A 20897-nucleotide genomic window follows, 5' to 3' on the forward strand; every position below is an offset into this window, starting at 1 on the left:
CTCTCATCCCCTAAATGGCCCATCTCAATACTGGAAGATTGCCAAATTCCGGTAATAATGGCAACACAGGTAAAAAAACGTACTCTCCAAAGTTAAGAATACAGCATCTATGGGACCAGATGACATCCCAGGCTGTGTACTACATGAACTACAAAATGAACTGGCACCTCACCTAAGTGTCATGTTCAATCATACCGTCACCTCAGGCTTCGTGCCCACTGAGTGGCGCACAGCTACAGTTATCCCACTCCACAAGGGGGGAATCCAACTTGGATCCAGGGAACTATTGCCCCATCAGTCTGATAAGCCTGATCTGCAAGGCCATGGAACGTATTATCATGGAACTTATAAAGACATTGGCAACCTTAAAACACTGGACCCCACCCAGTTTGGGTTCGTGAAGGGCCAATCTTGTCTCCTGAACCTTACTGACTTCTTCTAATCAGTCTCCAGAGCCGTGGACTAGGGTAAGGCAGTCCACACAGCCTATCTGGACCTCGGCAAGGCCTTTGACACCATCCCCCACTCTGGAATCATAGATAAACTTACTAAGCTGGGCATTAATCCCTACATCACTCGATGGGTTGCCAACTGGCTTACTTACAGAACCCAAACTGTAAAAGTAGCCGACTCCAAATCCAGCTCCAGACAAGTGACAAGTGGAGTACCTCAGGGTTCAGTCCTGGGACCTCTCTTGTTTGGCATCTACTTCTCTGAAGTACAGGCCAACACTAAGGGACTCTGGCTAACAAAGTTCACAGATGACTGCAAACTGGGAGCCATTATTGAATCCCCAAATGATGTGAATACTCTACAAAAGGGCCTTACAGAAACAGATGCTTGGTGCCTGAGCCATGAGCTCAAGCTCAATGCCAAGAAATGTATAGTTATCCCCTTTGGAAAAAAACATGTACCCATGAATTATCACATAGTTGGCAGTACACTAAACACCAAAAGTGTGATAAGAGACTTAGGGACACAGGTGGACACCTTCAATAACCACATCGCCACAACAGTCAAGAAATCCTTCTATGTAGCACACCTCATCACTAAGGGCTTTTCATCCAGAAAAAAGAGGTCATTGTCCCACTGTACTCATCACTCATTAGACCCATTATAGAATACAATGCCCCATTTGGTATGTACCTCTCAAGACATCTGCAACAACTGGGAAGGCCACAGAAATACATCACTAAAAGAATCACAGGCTTAAAGCAGATGCCCTATGCTGACCGCCTTAAAAAACTCCAGCTATACTCTGTTGCATATCATCTACTCCAAGGCGATCTCTGCTTAACATACAAGGCCATGTCAAACCCAGAGCTGTTGGACATGCTACACTTAAAGAAATCCCAATCCCTCAGAGCCACACGCTCCAGGGATCTAAATCTTGTCATCACAATAAACAAAACATGCTGGAGGGATAGGTTCCTGACCCAGAGACTCCCCAGACTCTGGAATAGACTGCCCATACATGTCAAGCACAGTGCCTCTTTGGCCCTCTTCAAAAGGAACCTTGATGATTGGATGGGAGAAAGGAAATTCTCCGCTGGGATCATGTCAGTCGCCCTGCTAGACAGGGGTCCAGGGAAGTAAATAGTGTTGGAAGAAATAGCCAGGGAATTGTTATGGCTAGGCCAATAACCTAGTACCAAACTATGAATCTATGTCAATGTCCTCTTCAACCTCAACTTCCAGTACAACATCCCAGTTTCTCTCCAAGCCAAGACTCAAGGAGTTTTAAAAAGGTTTTCCAGACCTAATCCAAAAGGGAGACTTGGAATGTGGAACAAATTGATAGATAGGTTGATAGATTAGTACTAGGCTAACTGCCCTTGTGGGCCATTGTAACCCTAGCCAATTACCCCCTGTGAGAATCAAACCCTGTACCTGGTGTCTGTAAGACAAACACCTTAACCATTATGCCAACCTACCTCCCCGATTACGCCAACCTCTCACCCCTCTGGGATGAGAAGCTAAGTATTCTATACCCCAGTGTAACAAGACAAAATGCTTTCCTACCACACCTCTTTAAACTACCTGACTGACAGTAAAGTAACAAAATAGTGTGGTCTCTGGGACTTGTGCTCCACTGATGAGATCACTAAGATGTAGGTGTGTGGATGTCTGGTAACAGACTTGTCCCACTCACCTGGAAGGCTTGTAATAGGCACCTGCCTTACTGGGAGCTGCAAAAGCAGAGTTGGAGTACTTCCAGATTGATAAGGCAGCATCCCTGATAACCAGGTCCATGGTTAGGAGGAACCAAGGCTCTTCCTCCTTTTCTAGATACACATTCAGATGTTTCTGGGGAAAAGGAAAGAACCACTGGGTCAAAACCTCATGAGCCTCAAAATCTTTCATAAGCAGGAGTCACCTACAAGTGATTTTAGAGATTTGGGATGACTCACTTTGTTAGTTTGGCTTACAGATAATGGCATTCAGGTCCTACGACTCTTCCCAGAAGTCCAGGAGAAAAACAGTACACCCCACTAGCTTCAGAAGTGGGTTCATAGATGGTCTTATGCAAGCAGGAGAAGGAACAAGCTCACACATTCTTTCATAAGGGAAAGCATGAACTGGTCACATACCAGGTATAGAGCCACAGAGAGAAATGGAACCTAAAGTATGCCTGTTACTAAAAATGGAGTATGGGTAAGAGAGGTCTATGCTGGGCTCATGGCAGGCTTCATGCCTCATTTCTTAAGGATGAAGTCCTGCACTCACAACTCAAAGCTCCAAGTATACATCAAATATTTACTTGGTGTCTAATTCTCGAGCTGCAAGCCCTGCTGCAGGATGACTTAAAAGCTCTCTTCAACATGGGCCCACAGGCACTGCTCAGAATGGCAAGGAAGATCTCTGTTCTAAATAGCCTGAACCACAGTAGAAAGACTTGAGAGACCACTCTCAAGATCAGGCTAGTAAGCCTACAGCTCTACCACCACCCCCCTTCACCAAGGTGGTGTATCTTCTTGGATCCTTTGTCACCCCCACCAAAACAGAGGACAGATGCTGCATTAATCCTTTGTCTGTTGAGGAAAAGCTCAGTGTTTGTGGGACCAAGATGGGTCTGGCCTACCCTTAGAGCTTCAGTTCTTGTAATGATACTTTAGCAAAAGCCAGAAGATACATATAGGAGACTCTTACCAATTCCCTTGTGAGAAGCTTCCATTTCCATTCTCCTGTGGGGAAAAATAGGCTACAAGTTTCTTCTCTCCAATATTTACAGGAGTCAGGGTTAAACTACTGGCACGTATGGCACTGCTTCACGTAACACTCTTGCCAGTGGCAGTGAAGGCAATACCCGTGTGGGTCTTGGTTAGTAAAGTGACAGATGCAGGGACATCATGTGGATCCATACCTATGTAATGAATGTGGTGACTATTCACTGATGTACATAGAGACTGAAATCTGAACTGCGTAAGCAACAGAAAAGAACTGTCAAAGTTAAGGGGTTATTAGCACTTACATAATCAACACAGAACTCCATGGTTTTTTTTTGCCAGCACAAACACACACACTCCTTAAGCACAGGAATTTCTAATGAAATGGCACATCACTGGTGAAGAGCATGAAACCAAATGCAGGTTTTGTCAGGGAGGTCTCATGATGCTGGATCTGACCTTTTCTTTCAAGTTATACCGATAAAACATCTATGGATTTACAAATAAAGCATAACTTGCACCTGACATGTCTAGCATAGTTTATTAAGCAATATCAGGTTAAGACTGACAAGACAAGACCAACATTAGCTACCTGCATCTACTATGGCAGCAGCATTCACAGACATGTACAGAATCAGAAGCGCCTGGAGTCATGTGAACTCTGTTTGTCAACCATGTAAGTCTGGTAGGAGCTGTAAACTGTCTCAGACTCTAAGCTAAAACAGATGCTTAGCACCAGCACGAGTTAAAAAATACCAGCTCCGACAGAAAAGGCAGCTGAAGTAAAATCCCACCTTGAAAAACCTGTCCTATGCAATATATTCCACATCAGTACAAATGAAACAAGCCTACCGCCTTAACTTTAAAACTGTTTTGGACTCGGAGCTACAGTAGAAAGGTCTGTGCTTAGACTGAAATAGATTGCGTGTCTTTCTTCATAGGTCACATATAGTCAACTTTCTTGAATACTAAACTGACAAGTACAGTTGTGTGAGGTACTCACTATTAAGAGCAGATGACTGAAGTGTCTTGGTCTTTTTTTTGATGGATTATACAGCTAATGATGAGACAGCAGTCCTAACATAGTGCATCCATAACTAATGATTGGGTGAAGACATACTGTATTAAAGTCTGTCTCAGCTACATTGAGTTTTTACTTCTAGACCTGAAAACTACACATAAAAGCTCCCTGATACTAAGCCAAGACAGAACTTTAGCAGGGATCTATAATAAATTGCCATAGCTGTAAAAGGCATAACAGGTAAGTCTTTATCAACTGTCTACTTAAGGTGGTAAACAGAGAAGGTGCCTAGAAAACTGCCACATCCCTGAGGTGTATGATGCAGCCTCTGCCATCACATTCAGTCTGATAATTCTTCAGGGAGAGCACAAAATATGCAGTGCAAAATAAACAGTCATCAGCCTTTGTCAACATGCAACTAGGATCTGCCCCAGGCAGAACAGAAATACACCAAACTACTGTGGCGTTAAAACAGGTAAGACAAGACTGCAAGTGATTAGTCACTGATCATACAATTCAGGCACCATACTTCACTGATATATATTTAGGACCTTTTCAAAGAAAACGTCAATCCACTATATTGCTAAGCTGACAAACACACACTTAACAGTATTATTATTGCGCAACAAGTTGTCACAACAAAAGAACACCAAGACTTACCGCATACAAGAAATACACAAAAAAGTATATAGGTGAGGAACTCCATGTAAAAACAGACACACTTCAATCATTGCTATGATGAGTACCTAACAGAGCTATACTTTGATACGTCACTGTCCCTGCCTGCAGAGTGCTGAATGGAAATCATGTCAAGCTATGCAGCCAAAGTTCGGGTGGAATCCTCAGTAGCATGGCATGGACACTTGCAGAAGAAAAGCCGTACTTACATTTGAAAGTAGAATTTAACTTGTTTGGTAAATGTGTGGACTGCAGCCCAGGCGGACAATAGTGAAGAAGGCAGTGGAACCTCAGTCATTCTAGCTGAATAAAGTTTAATACCCACCCACCCCCAAAAGAGACTTGCCTCTGGATTCAAATAAATCTACTAAAAGCAGCTATTTAGTTGGAGATGGTTTGCTTCCCTAATGGGGCACTTGACTTGTTTATAGGAAATAAAGAACTAATCAGATTTCTTGAACTATATGGCTTCAGGAAATATATGTAAACTGCCTTCTACAATCCATCTTGTATAAGATAGGCTTCTCTTCATCTTTTGGAAAAGGATAAAAAGAAAGCCAGATTTTTTGGGGTTTGTCTTACAGCAATGTCTGTCATGACGACAACTATGTGAAGGAAAGGATGGTACAAAAAAGTCACTACATTTGTGGGAACTGGAGTACAGCTCAAAGTACACATGTGCCTGAAGCCCCAAAGTTCTCCTTACTGATGCAAGTCTCAGCAGGTGGACTTTCTTCACAGTTCACCTATACTGTGCATGGACCACAAGAAAATCAGAAAGCAAACTCAGGGTTCACAAAATAAACCATATGACCTAAAACTGCGACAGAAATTTCAAAGGCATTGTGCAGACAGGTACAAAGGCAGGGTCTGCCAATAATTCCCAAACAAAATTTAAATCCGAGTAGGCATAAACACTGTCTTAGAAAGAGTAAACTGCAAGCTTTTAAATAGAACAGCTGACCTAGACATCAAAGGCAAGTTTTAGGGAAGGCACACTGACAGAGCTAAATTATACGTCTTCAGAGGTGGTAGGAGAGGACCTTAACAGAGAAGCTCAGAAAGGCAGGAATTTTACTTGTCAGTCTATTCTCAAAACTTCTTTTAATGAGTATTAATGTCTTAAAGTCACAACAAAATGTACAAAGGTCACACAGAAAAGCCAACAACAAATAGAAAGACCCCAGACAAACACAGCCTTCGATGTGTAATATCTTAAACCACCTTTGAAGGAGGCCCATGGGCTATATTGTAAATGACACCTTTAAGTTCATTTAATTATTCCAACTCTAAGGCTTCAGTCTTTTTATTTCTTTAAGTCTTTAATGATACACATTTAGGCCACTAAAACAAAATTACACTAGCTGTAGACATGACATGTTTTGCATGCTTTATGGGCTAATCAGTACAGCATAAGTAGTTAGTCTGGCTATTCTCTGAGAAGTCTCAGTTATAAAACAACCTGATGCTCTTAACATAAGGGTGATTGCAAGATATCCCTAACAAAGGCCTTTTAGCTAATACTTAAATGATGGAGTTAGACAGAATGAATCGGTGATTACTGAAACATTTTAAACGTGCCCTGAGGTTTTATGACCTTGGATGTTAATTAAGTTTGGGGGGTGCAGGAAGGAGAGGGTGGGTGGGTGGGGGTCATGTCTTCCACAAAAAAAAAACTTTTAACACCTGTTCAGTTAACTGGGCTTGATGGTTCAAGAGGTACTGAAACTTGTTTCAAACTCATGAACCAGATCTTTTTCAGTCACTTGACTGTGGACACTTTGCTTCAGAAGTGCTGGAATTGGTCTCACAACAGTAAAAGCAAAGACTGAAAGCTGGGGAAATAAGAACCCAGTCCAATATAGCATGTCTACAGAAGGAAGTGTTCAAAATAATGGTCATGGTTGGAGGGAGGAAAAAGTTATAGACTGGAAATTCTTCTTAGTTTTTTTTAGAATACATTCCTACTCTTGAATTCTGCACAGCTCCTCCATAAGGAGCATTGACACTGGCCCCTATAGGAACAGAACTCTGGAGTCTTGAAAAAAAAGTGCTTCTTGCCCTCCTACTCAAAGTTATCGTTAGCAACTATAAAAGTAAAACAGCAATATGACTTCAGCAGGGAATCTATTCCAAGACTTACATGAAACAAATATTTCTGGTTTTACTTCAACATTGTTTTTCATAACTGGGAACAGAAGCATTCAAGCAAATAAGCATAGCAACAAGTAAACTGTGTTATTGTGTCTTCTCCATGTCGACTCTAGTTTAAACACCAAGTTACGTACTACAATGTACTTTAAGCACATTTAAATGGTTAAACCGAACTACTTTCAATAAAACCATGAGCAATGAACAACATGAAATTCCACACTGAATACAAGATGACACTGACTTATTAGTAACTAAAAGGAGTATACCATCTGCTGAAAACTGAAAGTAATATTTGCCAGGAAAGTGCTACAAACTCAGACTTTAATGATGAAATCAAACACAGATGCATTTGAGTACAATAATCTGTTAACCACCACTAGCTTCTTCTTCTAGAAGACCGGGTAATTGCCTGTTTGCTTATTAAAGGCGGCAAAACATTTAAGGCAGTAAAAACAATCAATGCTAAGGAACATGATGCACTCTGCAAGCAAAACATTTTTTATCACATTGAAGAAACATTAGCTTCATTTCCACTATTAAATGAAGCATAACAAAATTATAACATATCTGGAATATATTTCAATATTTTTGCTTGCATTTTTAATGGGAAAGCAGCAAAACTTTGTCTTCACAGAGCACCAGAGAACAATGGAGATGATAAAAGGATCTCTATTATTGGAGCACAAGTTAAATGATACAACTCAACAGTTTACTAGACTTGGCAAAGCTCATTAGACAGTCATGTTTGCTGGTTCTGCTTTTAAAAGTCCGTGACTACTTATTCCAAGCACTAAAGCAATTTTTGACATGCAATGCAGGCCACTAGAGTTCCCACTCCTGTGAACTGCTCGAGTTCAGTTCAGATAGTATAATGAGACAATGCAGCTGAAAGAATTACATAATATCTTATAGTACATTTAACCAGAACAAATCATGCTTGCTTGCTTATTAATATGGAAATACATCATGGTGAGCACCACTCTTACAAACAAGCTTTTGGTGCATACTTCTTTCCAGCAATCACATTCAGCTTTAAAATATCTAAACAATGAAATCCCTACTGTTTAATCTGTATGTGTACTTTACTTTTACGATGGGCTCCCAAGAAAATCGCATATGCAAATCTGAAACTCATACCTGAACAGATCAACCTCATGAATTGTTGGCAGCACAACAGATATTTCTGCGTCATTCTGAAAATGTGAAGAAAGAACAAGTCAGACAGCAAAGAATACATACTATGATGTTCAATACTGCAGTTTCACTGAAATAGCATGTCAAAATGAGCACAATGAACTGCAATTTGTCAAATCACTTAAGTACAAAATTTCAACAGCTAGCAATGGTATTTTTGCAGGGGTAACCTCTCTTGAACAATCCATATTGGGTGGTAGAAGCTATGTTCCTACATTTGTACAGTATAGCTTAAAGGCTATACAACCTTGGGAGACACATAATATTTAGAGTTCCTTCTTTTCTCAGGTTATGCAACAATGCAGTTGTACTACATAAAGAGGTGTAAAGAGTGCAAAAGGGGGGGCCTTCTTTCCAAGTAAAGCAACATTCCAAGCATCCATTTATTGCATGCATCCATTTTGGGAAAATGCAGTCTGGTAATTTTGCTTCAGTGAATACTGTTTTGATGAAAAAACACTCCTCGACCTGCCATGTGTCCTAAAATAACAGATATTGTAGCTTTCTCTATGAAAATGCAGTCTGGTAATTTTGTTTCAGTGAATGTTGTTTTGATGAAAAAACACTCATCGACCTGCCATGTGTCCTAAAATAACAGACAGTGTAGCTTTCTCTAGTAAAACTGACACTTAACCTAACTTTTTCTATGTACACAATTTACTTTTCCTTTAATGTTACTGTCCTATAAACCACTACTTTATATTACCCTCTGTGGAATTCACGCGGCTTCCAACTTTACTGAAGCAGAAAAACAAACCTCCACATTTTCATCTCAGTCTTCATCTCTGTCTCACTATTTTTAACTGATACTATCATCAACACCATTCATCTGACTTTTTTCATCAACACCGGCGAATGTGACCAAATTACTTGGCTACACTTTTTTTAAATTAAATATGTAGCTAACTTTATACTTGCGTATCATTTAGCGCACTGTATACATAATCCATGTGTGCTCCTGGCAAAGACTGAAATTGCTCAGTAATGATCAGTACTCAGCTGGCAGATTTTTAAGTATTTCCTACAAGATACTGTCAGAAGTGTTGGGTAAGCAAATGGCTGTAACTAAGGATATGATTTTCTGAACTGGTACCTGGGACCTGACTTGCTGGACATTGTAAGGCCTTATAACGTTTAATTTTGTTGGCTGTCAAAAAAGCAATTACTAGAAAATGGAAAAGAAAATCTAAACCAAGTGTACTTCAAGTATTGAATATTATAAAGGAACTAGAACAGGAGCTTTAGAAAAAGGGAAGGAGAAAATCAGATAGAAATAAATGGAAATTGTGGGAACAATATATGTAGAATAATGCTCAAGAGGAGGACTGAAGTTTAAGGGTAGGCAGGAATTCAGCATGTAACGTTGGACTGATGATAATTACACAAAAAAGAAAAGATATGTGATGTATAATGCATGCAAATGGCAAAATGTTATTATGCTTGGTTTTCTTTTCTGTCTTTTTTAATTCTCCAAGTCTTTTGGGTTTCTAAAACCATAGGATCATAGGAGGTTACTAGGCTATTGGCCCTGAGGCCCTTATAAGCCTAGCTAAGAGTTTAGCCCATGTTTAGACAAGTCAGCACCCAAAGCCCCTGTCCAGCAGGGACACAGGTGGAATCCCAGGGGTGTATTTTCTGTCTCCCATCCAGTTATCCAGGTTGTGCTTTAAAAGGGATAATGATGTACTCTGCTTGATGTAGAGAGGGAGTCTATTCCACAGATTGGGAGTCTCTGAGACACCAATCTATCCCGCCAACAAGCCCCATTGATATCACAGACCAGGTTGAGGTCAAGCGTACTGGGTTGCTTGTGTGGAGCTTGACTTGCAGATATGCAGAAGTCCCATCAAGGCGGGGTCTGAGATTGCCTTATATGCCAAACAGAGGTCACCCCTGAGGAGTCTGTATGAAACTGAGTAGAGAGATATGGCTTTTAGCCTATCTGTGTAGGGTAGATATTTGAGGCCCTGGATTCTCCTGGTGAGGAACCTCTGTGGTCTTTCCACCTGCTACATGTGCTTTGCGAGGTACATGCCAAAGGGGGCGTTGTACTCAATAACTGGCCTTATAAGGGAAGAATACAGGTATGTTATGACCACTTTGTCCCTGGATGAGATACCCTTACTTATGAGGTGGGCCATGTAGAAAGCTTTCCGTACAACAGAAGCAACATGGTGGTCAAGTCAGATTGCTATTAACCTGAGTGCCCAAATCCCTCACTACTGATTGTGTACCTAGGACATTGTTATTAATGTGATAATATGTGGGGATGTCATTCTCCCCAAAGGGGACGATGATGCATTTTTGGCATTCAGTTTGAAGCCATGTTTCTGGCACCAGTCATTTGTTTGGGTGAGACCCATTTGGAGGACGTCCACATCACTTGGGGAATTGATGTCTGCACCCAGCTTGCAGTCATCTCCAAACTTGGACAGCCATAGTCCACTGGTTTTGGCCTGTACCCCAGAGAAGTATATCCCAAATAACAGAAGCCCCAAGACTGATCCCTGGGGTATGTCCATCATTAAGGGTCGACTACTTGAGGTGGCGTCCCCTATTTTGATTAGGTGGGCTCTATCAGTGAGCCAGTTTGCTACCTATCTGGTAACATATAGATTGATGGCTAGGCTAGTTGAGAGAGTTTATCTACTATGCCCGAGTGGGGAATAGTGTCAAAGGCTTTGGCCAGGTCAAGGTAGGCAGTGTGCACCATCTTCTCCTCGTCCATGGCTTTGGTGACTGTCTCAAAGAAGTCGACCAGACTTAACAGACATGACCTCCCCTTGACAAAGACAACTGTGTGAGACTGAGTGTTTGGAGGTTGCCAATGTCCCTGTTAATGGGGTACATGATAATCCATTCCATGGCCTTGCAGATCAGGCTAGTTAGGCTGATGGGTCTACAATTTCCCAGACTGCGGATGCTCCACGTTTGTGTAAAGGGATGACAGTGGTTGTCCTCCACTCAGCTGAACAAAGCCTGTACTCAAGCTTTGGTTGAAGAGGGTGCCTAATGGTGCTCCACGTTCATGCTTGAGTGCATGTAAGATGTAGCCAGGGATGTTATCGGGTCCCATGGAGGCTGTATCATTTGCCTTTGAAAGGGCAGTGATGACCTGTTTCTTAGAGATGAGGGGTGGGGGGCAGATACTGGGGATGTCGTGATTTACTGATTGGGGGAAAGAGGAGAGACATTTTTGATGAATCTGTCAGCCAGTAGATTGGCCATATTTACAGCATTTGTTATGTGGTATCCTTGACCACCAATTCTGAACAGATCCGGTGCTTCCTTTGAGATTTCGGACATATCTGAAGAAGGCCTTATGATTGTCTCTAGTAGATGTGGCCAATTTGGACTCAAAGTTGACTTTAGAAAATTTCACTAGTGCTCTTATTTGCTAGTTCAGGGTTAGGAGAGATTGCTTCCAGTTGGGCACCTGCTCCTTCTTAGTCCTGGAGAGCAATTTTTTTCCTTTTGTTATATAGTTTACTTATTGCAGATGTCCACCAGACAGGTTTACTCTTCCTTGCGGAGGATGATTTTGTCCTGTCGGGTATTCCTGATTCCATGCATCTATATAAATGCTCGTATAGTACTTTGGTGTAGATTTGGACATTGGTGCCAGTTCGTACACTGGGGGAAGGGCAGTGAAGCTGTTTATACTATCCCTCATGAGGTTGTAATCAGTTTTGGAGAAGTTTTTTTGTTTGACCCTAGCTAGCAGGGGGTCAGGGGAGATGGTGACTTCGAAAGTGACCGCTTTATGGTCGGATCTTACCAGGGAGGATGACACTATAGGGGTGATGCAGTGGTTACTCATGCTGGTTAGTACCAAGTCCAAGATATTATCACCTTTCGTGGAGGTATCAACTAGCTGTTTCAAGGCATTTGCATTGATAAAATTGATGAATCTCTGGGCATTTGTGTTCTGACATGAGTAGTTTTTCTATGATTGGGTAATTAAAGTCGCCCAGGATCAGGGTAAAGGGATGAATCTTGATAGATATGAAGAGGTCCAGATAGGTGGAGTGGGCATCTTGAGTCAAATATTGGGGCCTGTAGCTAATTATAATTTGAATAGGGGACTTGTCAATGGTTAACTGCACTTGGAGCGTCTCCCATGCATCACACTGTTTGACCAGCCTGGAGGTGTGTGTGTGTATCTTTAATATATTATTTATTTATTTATTATTTATTGACATTTGTTGACCGGGAAAGTCCACTGGTCCCAGCGACCCATTTTCAGTGGAGGCCTGGGGAGAAAAGCACCATACAATCACATAAATTTTTATATAACATCAGCTTAACTTTGAAAGTCAAGAAAGTTTTTACATAATACAAATTGAAGTAGATATACAAAACACATACATACTATGCAGGTATACAACACAAGAAAAAAAATCTAGTGTGCTAAATTTTTAGTAATTCTGTTTGTATATTCTCTTAAGTAAAAATACTGTTTAATCAATTCTGTTTATTTAGCCACATAAATAAAGAAAGCAAGAGAGATTGGATACGAAGACAGATAGTGTAAATTGCATCTATATTAAGTTAGTAAAAGTATTTGTAGTGTACAGTGGCCAAAACGTTTAAGGTGGTTTAATCATATGACTACAATGTTGTTTGTTGTTGTCTTTCGGCCTTTCCCGGTTAGGGGTCGCCACAGCGGAATTCAGGTCCGCTAATGATTGGCAGTAGATTTTCATGGTGCTGAGTTGCCAGCTCGACGCTCAACCTTCAATGAAGGCATGCCCATTCACACATGTCTTTCGGAATGCCACTCGACCCGCGGGGAGGACATGCAGACTCCACACAGAAGGCAATCCCCGCACACTAGCTGAGAATCGAATGGGAGAACCTCTTGCTGTGAGGCAACAATGCTACCGCTGCAACACAGTGGATTTTAATCATATGACTACAGTATATAATGCAATTATATTATATTACAATATAATATAATATGTATAATATATTTTGAAACCCCACATCCTTTGGCTTTGCTGCCCACAGTTTGGGGTTGCAATGTGTGACAGGATGAGTAACCAGGTAAGGCTGGGGTGCTCTCCGCAGCTTTGAACCAGGTGTCTGTGACTGCACAAATGACGGCATCTTCCAGGGTTAAGAATGACAATGACAGCAGTTTCATGTTTAGAGTCCTAGTGTTAAACAGCATGACCTTTAATTTGCATTTTGTTGAAATTTTTATGTTGGTAGTATTGACCTCATGACTTTTCCGAAAAAAGGCACTATGGGGAGGCAAGAGCCTTTGCCTGAAGCCCAAGTGAGACAGATGCAGGCCATCTCTAGCAAAGCATTGTGGTCTGTCATTAATATCGTCCCAGGCTGTCGGGTACTGGATATTGCAAATAAGGAATTAGCTATTTAGATATGTTTTGGTATCATTATTTTTAGGTTTAGATGTCGACTGCATTTTTTATGGCACTTTTTATGATTTTCTTACCCTTATAATTTTTATGAGATATGATTTTTTAGGGTAGGGAAATATTCTAATTTTTGTCTGGTTGTTTAGTATATATTTTTGGTTTACCAAAGTGTATGATAAATGAATTAAATTAATTTATTTTATTTATGTTCTTAAGTAATGAACTATTTAGTATTATCACTTTCATTTTTTTCTTGAGCTTCGTATTTATATTTAAAATATATTTAAAATATACTTAAAAAATATATAAAAAATCTAAGTATTGAAATGTGGATACATTTTTAAACATTAATATTTATTGTGCATATTTTATTGTTCCCTATAATACCTAACATTCTGGAGTATGTACTAAGGATATCTGTAATGGTATGATATATTTTTAAATAGTTAATTAAGGTTAGTTAATTGATGTTCATTTCCTTTAAAAAGTGGCTTAATTGATTTGCATTTGTTTGTCTGAAGAAGGCAGGGTAAGAACCTTGCCGAAAGCGTTTACTTAAATAAATTTGCCTTTTGGAGTTTTGCTGGCTTTTATTGATTCTCGCCCGCTTTTATTTTATATGTCTTAGTGTGTGTTTTTTTCGGGTACTGGATCCCCCTGGAATGACACCAGAAACTAAGCCAATTGTTAAAGTCAATCATTTTCTGTTTGTATTGAGGCATCATTCTGGGTGAAGGTAGAATGCTGCTTAAGGCTATGGACATACCTGCCTGGGACACATATTCTGAGGAAGAGAGGCCAGGGAGTGCTAAGGGGTTGGTCTAAAGCCCAAGTGCTTAAACCAAAACTAAGAGGCTTAGAATAACACTTAACATTTAAGCAGGCTAGAAACAGCAGTAATAAATGCAGCAGAGAAGATGCAATTGAACACTTTAGAGAACAAGTTGCAGAAAAAACAACATGAAGTAAAAGAGTTGGAGGAGGAAACACAAATACTGTAAAAGCAGCAAGCAGCTGAATAAGTTTTTTTTTTCCAAGTAAAGTGGAAAGGGAGAAAGGAGGAACAGAAGATAATTTAAAGGCAAGAAACTAAGGGGGTTGGCCTTCTCAAATGTTCTCTCTGTATTAGGTAGAATGAGCTAATGACACTAGACTGGAGGAGAGTCCCAAATCAAATTTACAGTAGGGGCAGACATCTGCAAGGCCGCCAAGTATAGGAACAAGACACCAATAGAGAGGGAGGGTAGAAGCTAAACGACAGCTACTAGACTACACTATTTTAGGCAGAAAATAATACAGAAATGTTTATCACAGCAGAAAATCAGCAGTGAGCCACTAAAAAAAGTTTTAAACACATAAAGGAGCAAGGAGACTCTAGAGAATGCTTTTAACTGCAAACAAATCAGTTATATGATACACCCTTTGGCAGGAAATCAGAACAAACAAACAAACAAATGCTTAACAAATGGAGAAAATATCCAGTTGATACCTTTCACAACTAGCTAAAAAAGCGTTACAAACAGTGTGATGGCCCTGTAAGGCAGACAATTTTAGTACAATCATGCAGATTAGTTTTCAGCAATAAAATACAGTAAAAAGTGTGCAGAAGACAATAAAAAAGTGCTATAAATGGCTAGAATAAGCAATAACTAGTAAAAATAAGCAAAAAAACAGAATACTTATTGTTACATATCACAGATTAGAGTTGTGATCAGTGCCACTCCTCTGCTCAGCTCAGTGTGTGTAGACAGAAATTCTCTCAAAGGTAAGGCTTAAATACCAGAAGGTACAACCTGAAACAACAAAAAAAGCTCAGAATAATCAATGAGTGCTCACTCCAAGCCCTAGACCAGCCAACCGTCAACAACAATTACTCTCACTAAAGTAAAGAAAGGCTTCAGCTAAGTCAAGATGGCCTGGAATATGTGCTCAGAACAAACACTGCAAACAAACAACCAGGCCCCAGAGACAGCAAACCTGATCTGGGCTGTGCTATGTCTACTAGCTACACTATTTTAGGAATAAAACACAACAAAAATGTTTATCACCGCAGAAAAACAGCAGTGAGCCACTAAATGAAAGTTTTAAACAGATAAACAAGCAAGGAGAAGTCAAAGTATGATTAAAGTCCATGAAATGAGTTTTATTTCAATCTTTGATGTCAGCCAGAAGTGCTCTTAGCAGCACCCGCAATGTGTCCAGTAATGACTCCTCCTGCAATTTGTATGAAGTTAGATATATCAGTAACATATCTAAGTATGACTATAAATTCTTTTTTAAAGACTCATTGCTCCCACTACTATTGGAACTGTCTGTGTATCCTTCTTACTCAATGCCCTCATTTCTACCTGCATATCTTGGCATTTTATGACTTTGTGTCTATCTGTACGCAAGACACTATAGTCATTGGGTGTAGAAATTTCAATGAGCAATGCTACTTTTGTCTTTCATGGACTACTATATCTGGTTTTCTCACATCTATTGTTTGAACTGTTGGTAATGGATGATCCCATGTGATATAAACCATCATTTTCTATAACGTCTTGTGACTTAAATATTACAATGTTTGCACAATCCCCAATGCAACAGTCTTGCCACATTATTGTGCCTTTCAGTATACAATCCTGCCATTAGTATATCACAACCAGCAACAAGATGTGTAACAGTTTTCAATTCTATTTTACAAAACCTACGTTTGTCTGTTTCTCCCACAAGTTGAATGGACTTTGTAAACCAATGTGTATGCTGTCCACTCTCTAGGGCCACCAATATTAACCTTTCGTCTTTTGGTTTAACATCCCTCCTTAATGATTCCTGCGTTCGATCCTGATCAACATAAAGTTATTACAACAGTTTTCTATACTTGCAACTATATGCTATATCCTATGGGCTAAGTTTGTAAAGGCTCCAGGGCCATTAGCATAGTACACACATATGAACCTAGATTTATGCATTTTCCACATTTCTTGCCTTCTCATCTGATCCCTTGCCTTGTATTCTTTCTTTTGATTTTTATCAGATTCAGTTGCTGCCTTAGTTTTACCTACTTCTGGCTTGATTTCCAGTCCTGCTTGATGTCGATATGCTTTTGCTAAACTAATCAGGGAAATCATCTTAGACTTATTTTCCTCATGTTTCAAAACTTTCCCTATGCTTGTGTCTTCTGAGGTCAGCAGACAAGTATGCAGTCTCACAAATGCAGATCTATACATGTAATCAATTTCGAGGAGGCTCGTGCATCCCCTCTGGACTGGGAATATATAGTCTTGATATGCACTGATTTTTATAAATCATTTGATGAGCATGAAGCATCTTTCTTGTCTTCCTATCCAATCTATCCAACACCTTTTAGGGCCAGTCAATCACTCCAAAAAAGAAGTTATGTACTTACCATCTGGGTTGTCCAATTTCATTATGCATCACTACTGGGTCTACAGATCTAACTTCGGATCTGACTCAGCAATTTCTCCAGACATACGATCTGAGCCTCAGGTAATGCCCTGCACCCTACCTGGAAAGCATCCATGGTCACTATAGCCAAAGGTTGTGGGGGAACAAATGGTTGACCTAGAGTTACATGAATAAAAATGAAGCCACCAACAAAGGTCTTTCTTGCAAGATTCTGTTATAATAATTTGGTGAGACATGAGCAGCTCCTGCATGGACCACTGAGTGAAACGTAGCCACTAAAGAATTCTCATATGGAAATGTGCTAATGGAATCAAATTTATTGCAGCTGCCATGGTTCCCAAAATCTGTAGGACTGTTCTCGTTGTACTTTCCTCTTGGAAAGTAGGGTTTGGACCTGATGCCGTAGGACTTGAACTCTTTGGGGTGGAAGTTTTGCCATCATTTTGGTTGTATCTAGATCTGCCCCTTCAAAATATGCTGAGATGGCAACAAGGCAGATTTTTTGTAATTTATCGTGATTCCTAGGTGAGAGCAGAGTTGCAAGGTGGTGTCTCGCTTCTATGAGTAGATGCTCGGTAGTGATGGTTAGGAGCCAGTCGTCTAGATATGGAAACACTTGGAATCTTAGGTGTCTCATGTGAGCTGTGAGCACCGTCATACACTTGGTGAACACTCTGGGGGCTGTAGTGAGACCAAAGGGCAGAGCTCAAACTGGTAGTAACTAGCTCCCAGCTGAAAGTGCAAATGACTCCTGGGTCATCTGTCCATTTTTATGTGGTAGTACACATCCTGGAGGTCTATAGAGCACACCCAATCATTTTGTCCCAATTTGCTGAGATCCAGGATGGGTCTCCAGTTCCCGGGTTTCTTTGGAACTAAAAAGAACCTATTTGGTCTGCAGGGACTGTCTGGATGACTTTTTTTCTAGCAACGTTTGAATTTCTAGAGTTGCCTGTTCCCTTTGACAGGGTGGAATGTGCAGGATATTTTTTACATTTGGTATGGGAAAGGAAAAAGGTATGGAGTAACCTCCGGATACAATGCTTTGTATCCACTTGTCTTTTGTTATTTTTAGCCAGGCTTTTAGGTACAAAGATAAGTGACCCCTGACTGCCTCCAGAGACAGACAGGCGGGCCTCCTTTCAGGAGCGCTGAAAGTTCTTACCAAGGAAGTCTTCCCTGTCACCCTGATTTTGTGGACCCCCTCTGCCGCAAGTTGGCATCTTCCATTACTGCTTCCCCCTCTGCCCATGGGGGAAGGATCACCATATGTGCCAAGGAAAGCTCTCTATAATTTTCAGAACCACATCCTTCCCCCCTTTTGGATAAGGTCTAGAAGGCAAGGAAAAATGGACTCCTACAGCAGAGAGAGTTTTTCCTTCTTGTTCACACCTGGTCAGTGTCTCTTTAAATTTTGGCCCAAACAGGGATGAGCAGTCGAAAAGGGTGTTAATAAAGGAAGACTTAAAGGACTCCACAAAGTTGCACAAACACATCCAGGAATGTTTCCTTAGGGAAATTCCCGAAACCGCAGCCCTACTCGCTCCATCCACTGCATAAGAGATCAGCCTCATGGAGGAGTTGACTACTGAATTTAAGGTGGAGAGCTGACGGGAAAGTTTTTCTGACATCCCTTCAGCTACAGAACTTTGAAGACTATCTCCTAGCTCCTTCAAGAGATCCTTTGAAGTCTGGTAAAATGGATGAGATAATTCAGCGATCTGAGTGCAAATGTCTCTGAAGAAAAGGTGAGCTTTCTGTACCTGTCCATCATATGAGACTCCTTGTTTAGTGGATGGACAGAAAAAGATGTCTCTGAAAGCTCCTTTTTTGTGGTCACCGCCACCACCATAGCATCTACTGGGACTCCCTTCATAAGAAAGTTCTTGTCCATAGGCAGTGTTATGAATTTATTTGGCCTCCGAGGAATGGACTCCACTGAGTCTGGAGACTCCCATGCCTTTGACAAACTACGTCCATAAGTTTGTCAAACAGCAGAGACACCCAAGTGGTGGAAGGGTGAGACCCGAAAGCCTTCAGGTATACATACAGACTCTCCCACAGAAGGGTTGATGGGCTTCCAGCTGCCTCTCTGCATAAGTATTTCCAAGACCTCTGCAAAGGAGACATCCTCAGAGGGCGACCGTGGGGAACTTTCTGACTCATCGAGGTCTGCATCGGATGTGATGGACTCCTCTGGGGAGTCTAGATTCTTCCTCTTGCATGGCCTCTTCCGAGGGACCTCCTCAGAAGGGTATTCTGGAGAGGTTTCAGAAGAGATGGTTTCACCAATGGGGCATCCTGAGGCTTGGGGTCTCCACGTCTCTGTGGAAGCAGTGATGCTGAGGCAGATACCAGTGCCTTTGGGGGAAGAATGTCTTGACTTGATAGTAAACCTGTCTGTGGAGACAGCACTCTCCTCATCACCTCGAAGCCCCCCGCCCCCGAATCCAAAGAAACTCCTGGTTCCGAGCAACCAGAAAACATCCCTAGAACTAAGAGAGTTATCTCCGAGGAAGATGTAGGAGCCGAGCTCACCTGCTCCGAAGCCCTGAGAGGCAGTTTCAGATCCAACAACTGTCGGACCAGACTCCCCTCCCCGGACCTGACTGGAGAGCGTAGACTCAGAGACTCCTCGAGTTCAGATAGAACCGAGGATGACCAAGGATGTCGGAGCAGTAGTAAGAAAGTACAGTTGTGCACACTTACAATAAATGTACATGTTCGAGTATATTCACTGTTGCAGTCATTACATTTGTGTTATCTGCTTGCAGGTAGCCCTCAGTCAGCTTGATTAACAAAGTCTTGGGTCCTGCATCGGTTGCTGTCCCTTCTTCCATGACATCAGGTCGTCAGGGGTATAACACATGCAACCGGCACCATTACATCAGTTTTTCTTGCCCCCAGATGTCAGGTGCCCCCCTAATGGGGAGCAATTAAATAAAAAAGTACAATGATATACCTCCAACAAAAAAGCAAATATACCAAAAAGGTTTTTAAACATAGTAAAGGAAAGTAGAGGTATAGCCAAAAGAAGTAAGGGGGCTGGAGGGAGGGTAACCAGGATTGCAACAATGAATACACTCGAACATCTACATTTATGGCAATTGTACACAACTGTACTATGTTCTTCGTGTTTCACTGTTGCAGTCATTATATTTGGGTAGATTCCCAAAGCTATGGTTGGGAGGAAGAATTTAGATAGCATTAGGACCAGCTATAAGGCCCTGCAAGACTGCAGTGACAAAACCAGCTCTAGATTTAGAGAAAATTGGCAAATGATAATACTTGGTGAAGGTATGCACAGAGCTCCAGGTAGCAGCTTCTAGGATGTGCCTGGCAGGGATGCCTCTGAGAAAGGCTGTAGAGGTAGATGCAGTCCTGGTGGAGTGAGGTCTGATCCCCCGGGGGATAGGTTCTCCATGGTGCTTATAGCAGAAATGAATGCAATGGCCTATCCATTTAGAAATGGTTTGCTTTGAAATAGCCTTCCCCTCTGCCCCTGCAGCAAATGCCACCAGCAGTTGTTCAGATTTCCTTTGAGGTTAGTCCTGTCCAAGTAGAATCTAAGTTGTCTGTGCACATCTAAGGAATGCAATATCCATTCCCCTTTGTTCTGTGGATTGGGAAAGAAGGCTGGCAAATGAATAGACTGATTAAGAGCCACACTGGATACCACCTTGGGCATGAAGGAAGGATTGGTTCTAATGGACACCCTGTCCACATGAAAGATGATGAAAGGCTCCACTGCCATAAGGGCCTGTAATTCAGATACCCTTCTAGCAGAAGTGATTGCTAAAAGGAAAGCTGTTTTCCAAGAAAGAAATTTTAAGTCTGCAGTAGCAGCTGGCTCGAAAGGAGGTAGAGTGAGTTTCTCCAAAACAAAGT

General features: G+C 41.3%; 1 protein-coding gene across 2 annotated transcripts in view; it reads right to left on the bottom strand.

The window, feature by feature from the left end:
* DENND6A (DENN domain containing 6A) overlaps positions 1-20897 on the bottom strand; it is a 1110795-nt gene that overhangs the window by 491630 nt on the left and 598268 nt on the right. For both annotated transcript variants that reach the window (XM_044078774.1, XM_044078775.1), the window contains exon 9: positions 8158-8213. In XM_044078774.1, the coding sequence (XP_043934709.1) occupies positions 8158-8213 (56 nt within the window). The remainder of the gene's footprint in view (positions 1-8157; positions 8214-20897) is intronic.

This window comes from Protopterus annectens, chromosome 7.part1 (assembly GCF_019279795.1).
Source record: "Protopterus annectens isolate FY-2018-M chromosome 7.part1, PAN1.0, whole genome shotgun sequence".
NCBI classification, from domain to species: domain Eukaryota; kingdom Metazoa; phylum Chordata; order Ceratodontiformes; family Protopteridae; genus Protopterus; species Protopterus annectens.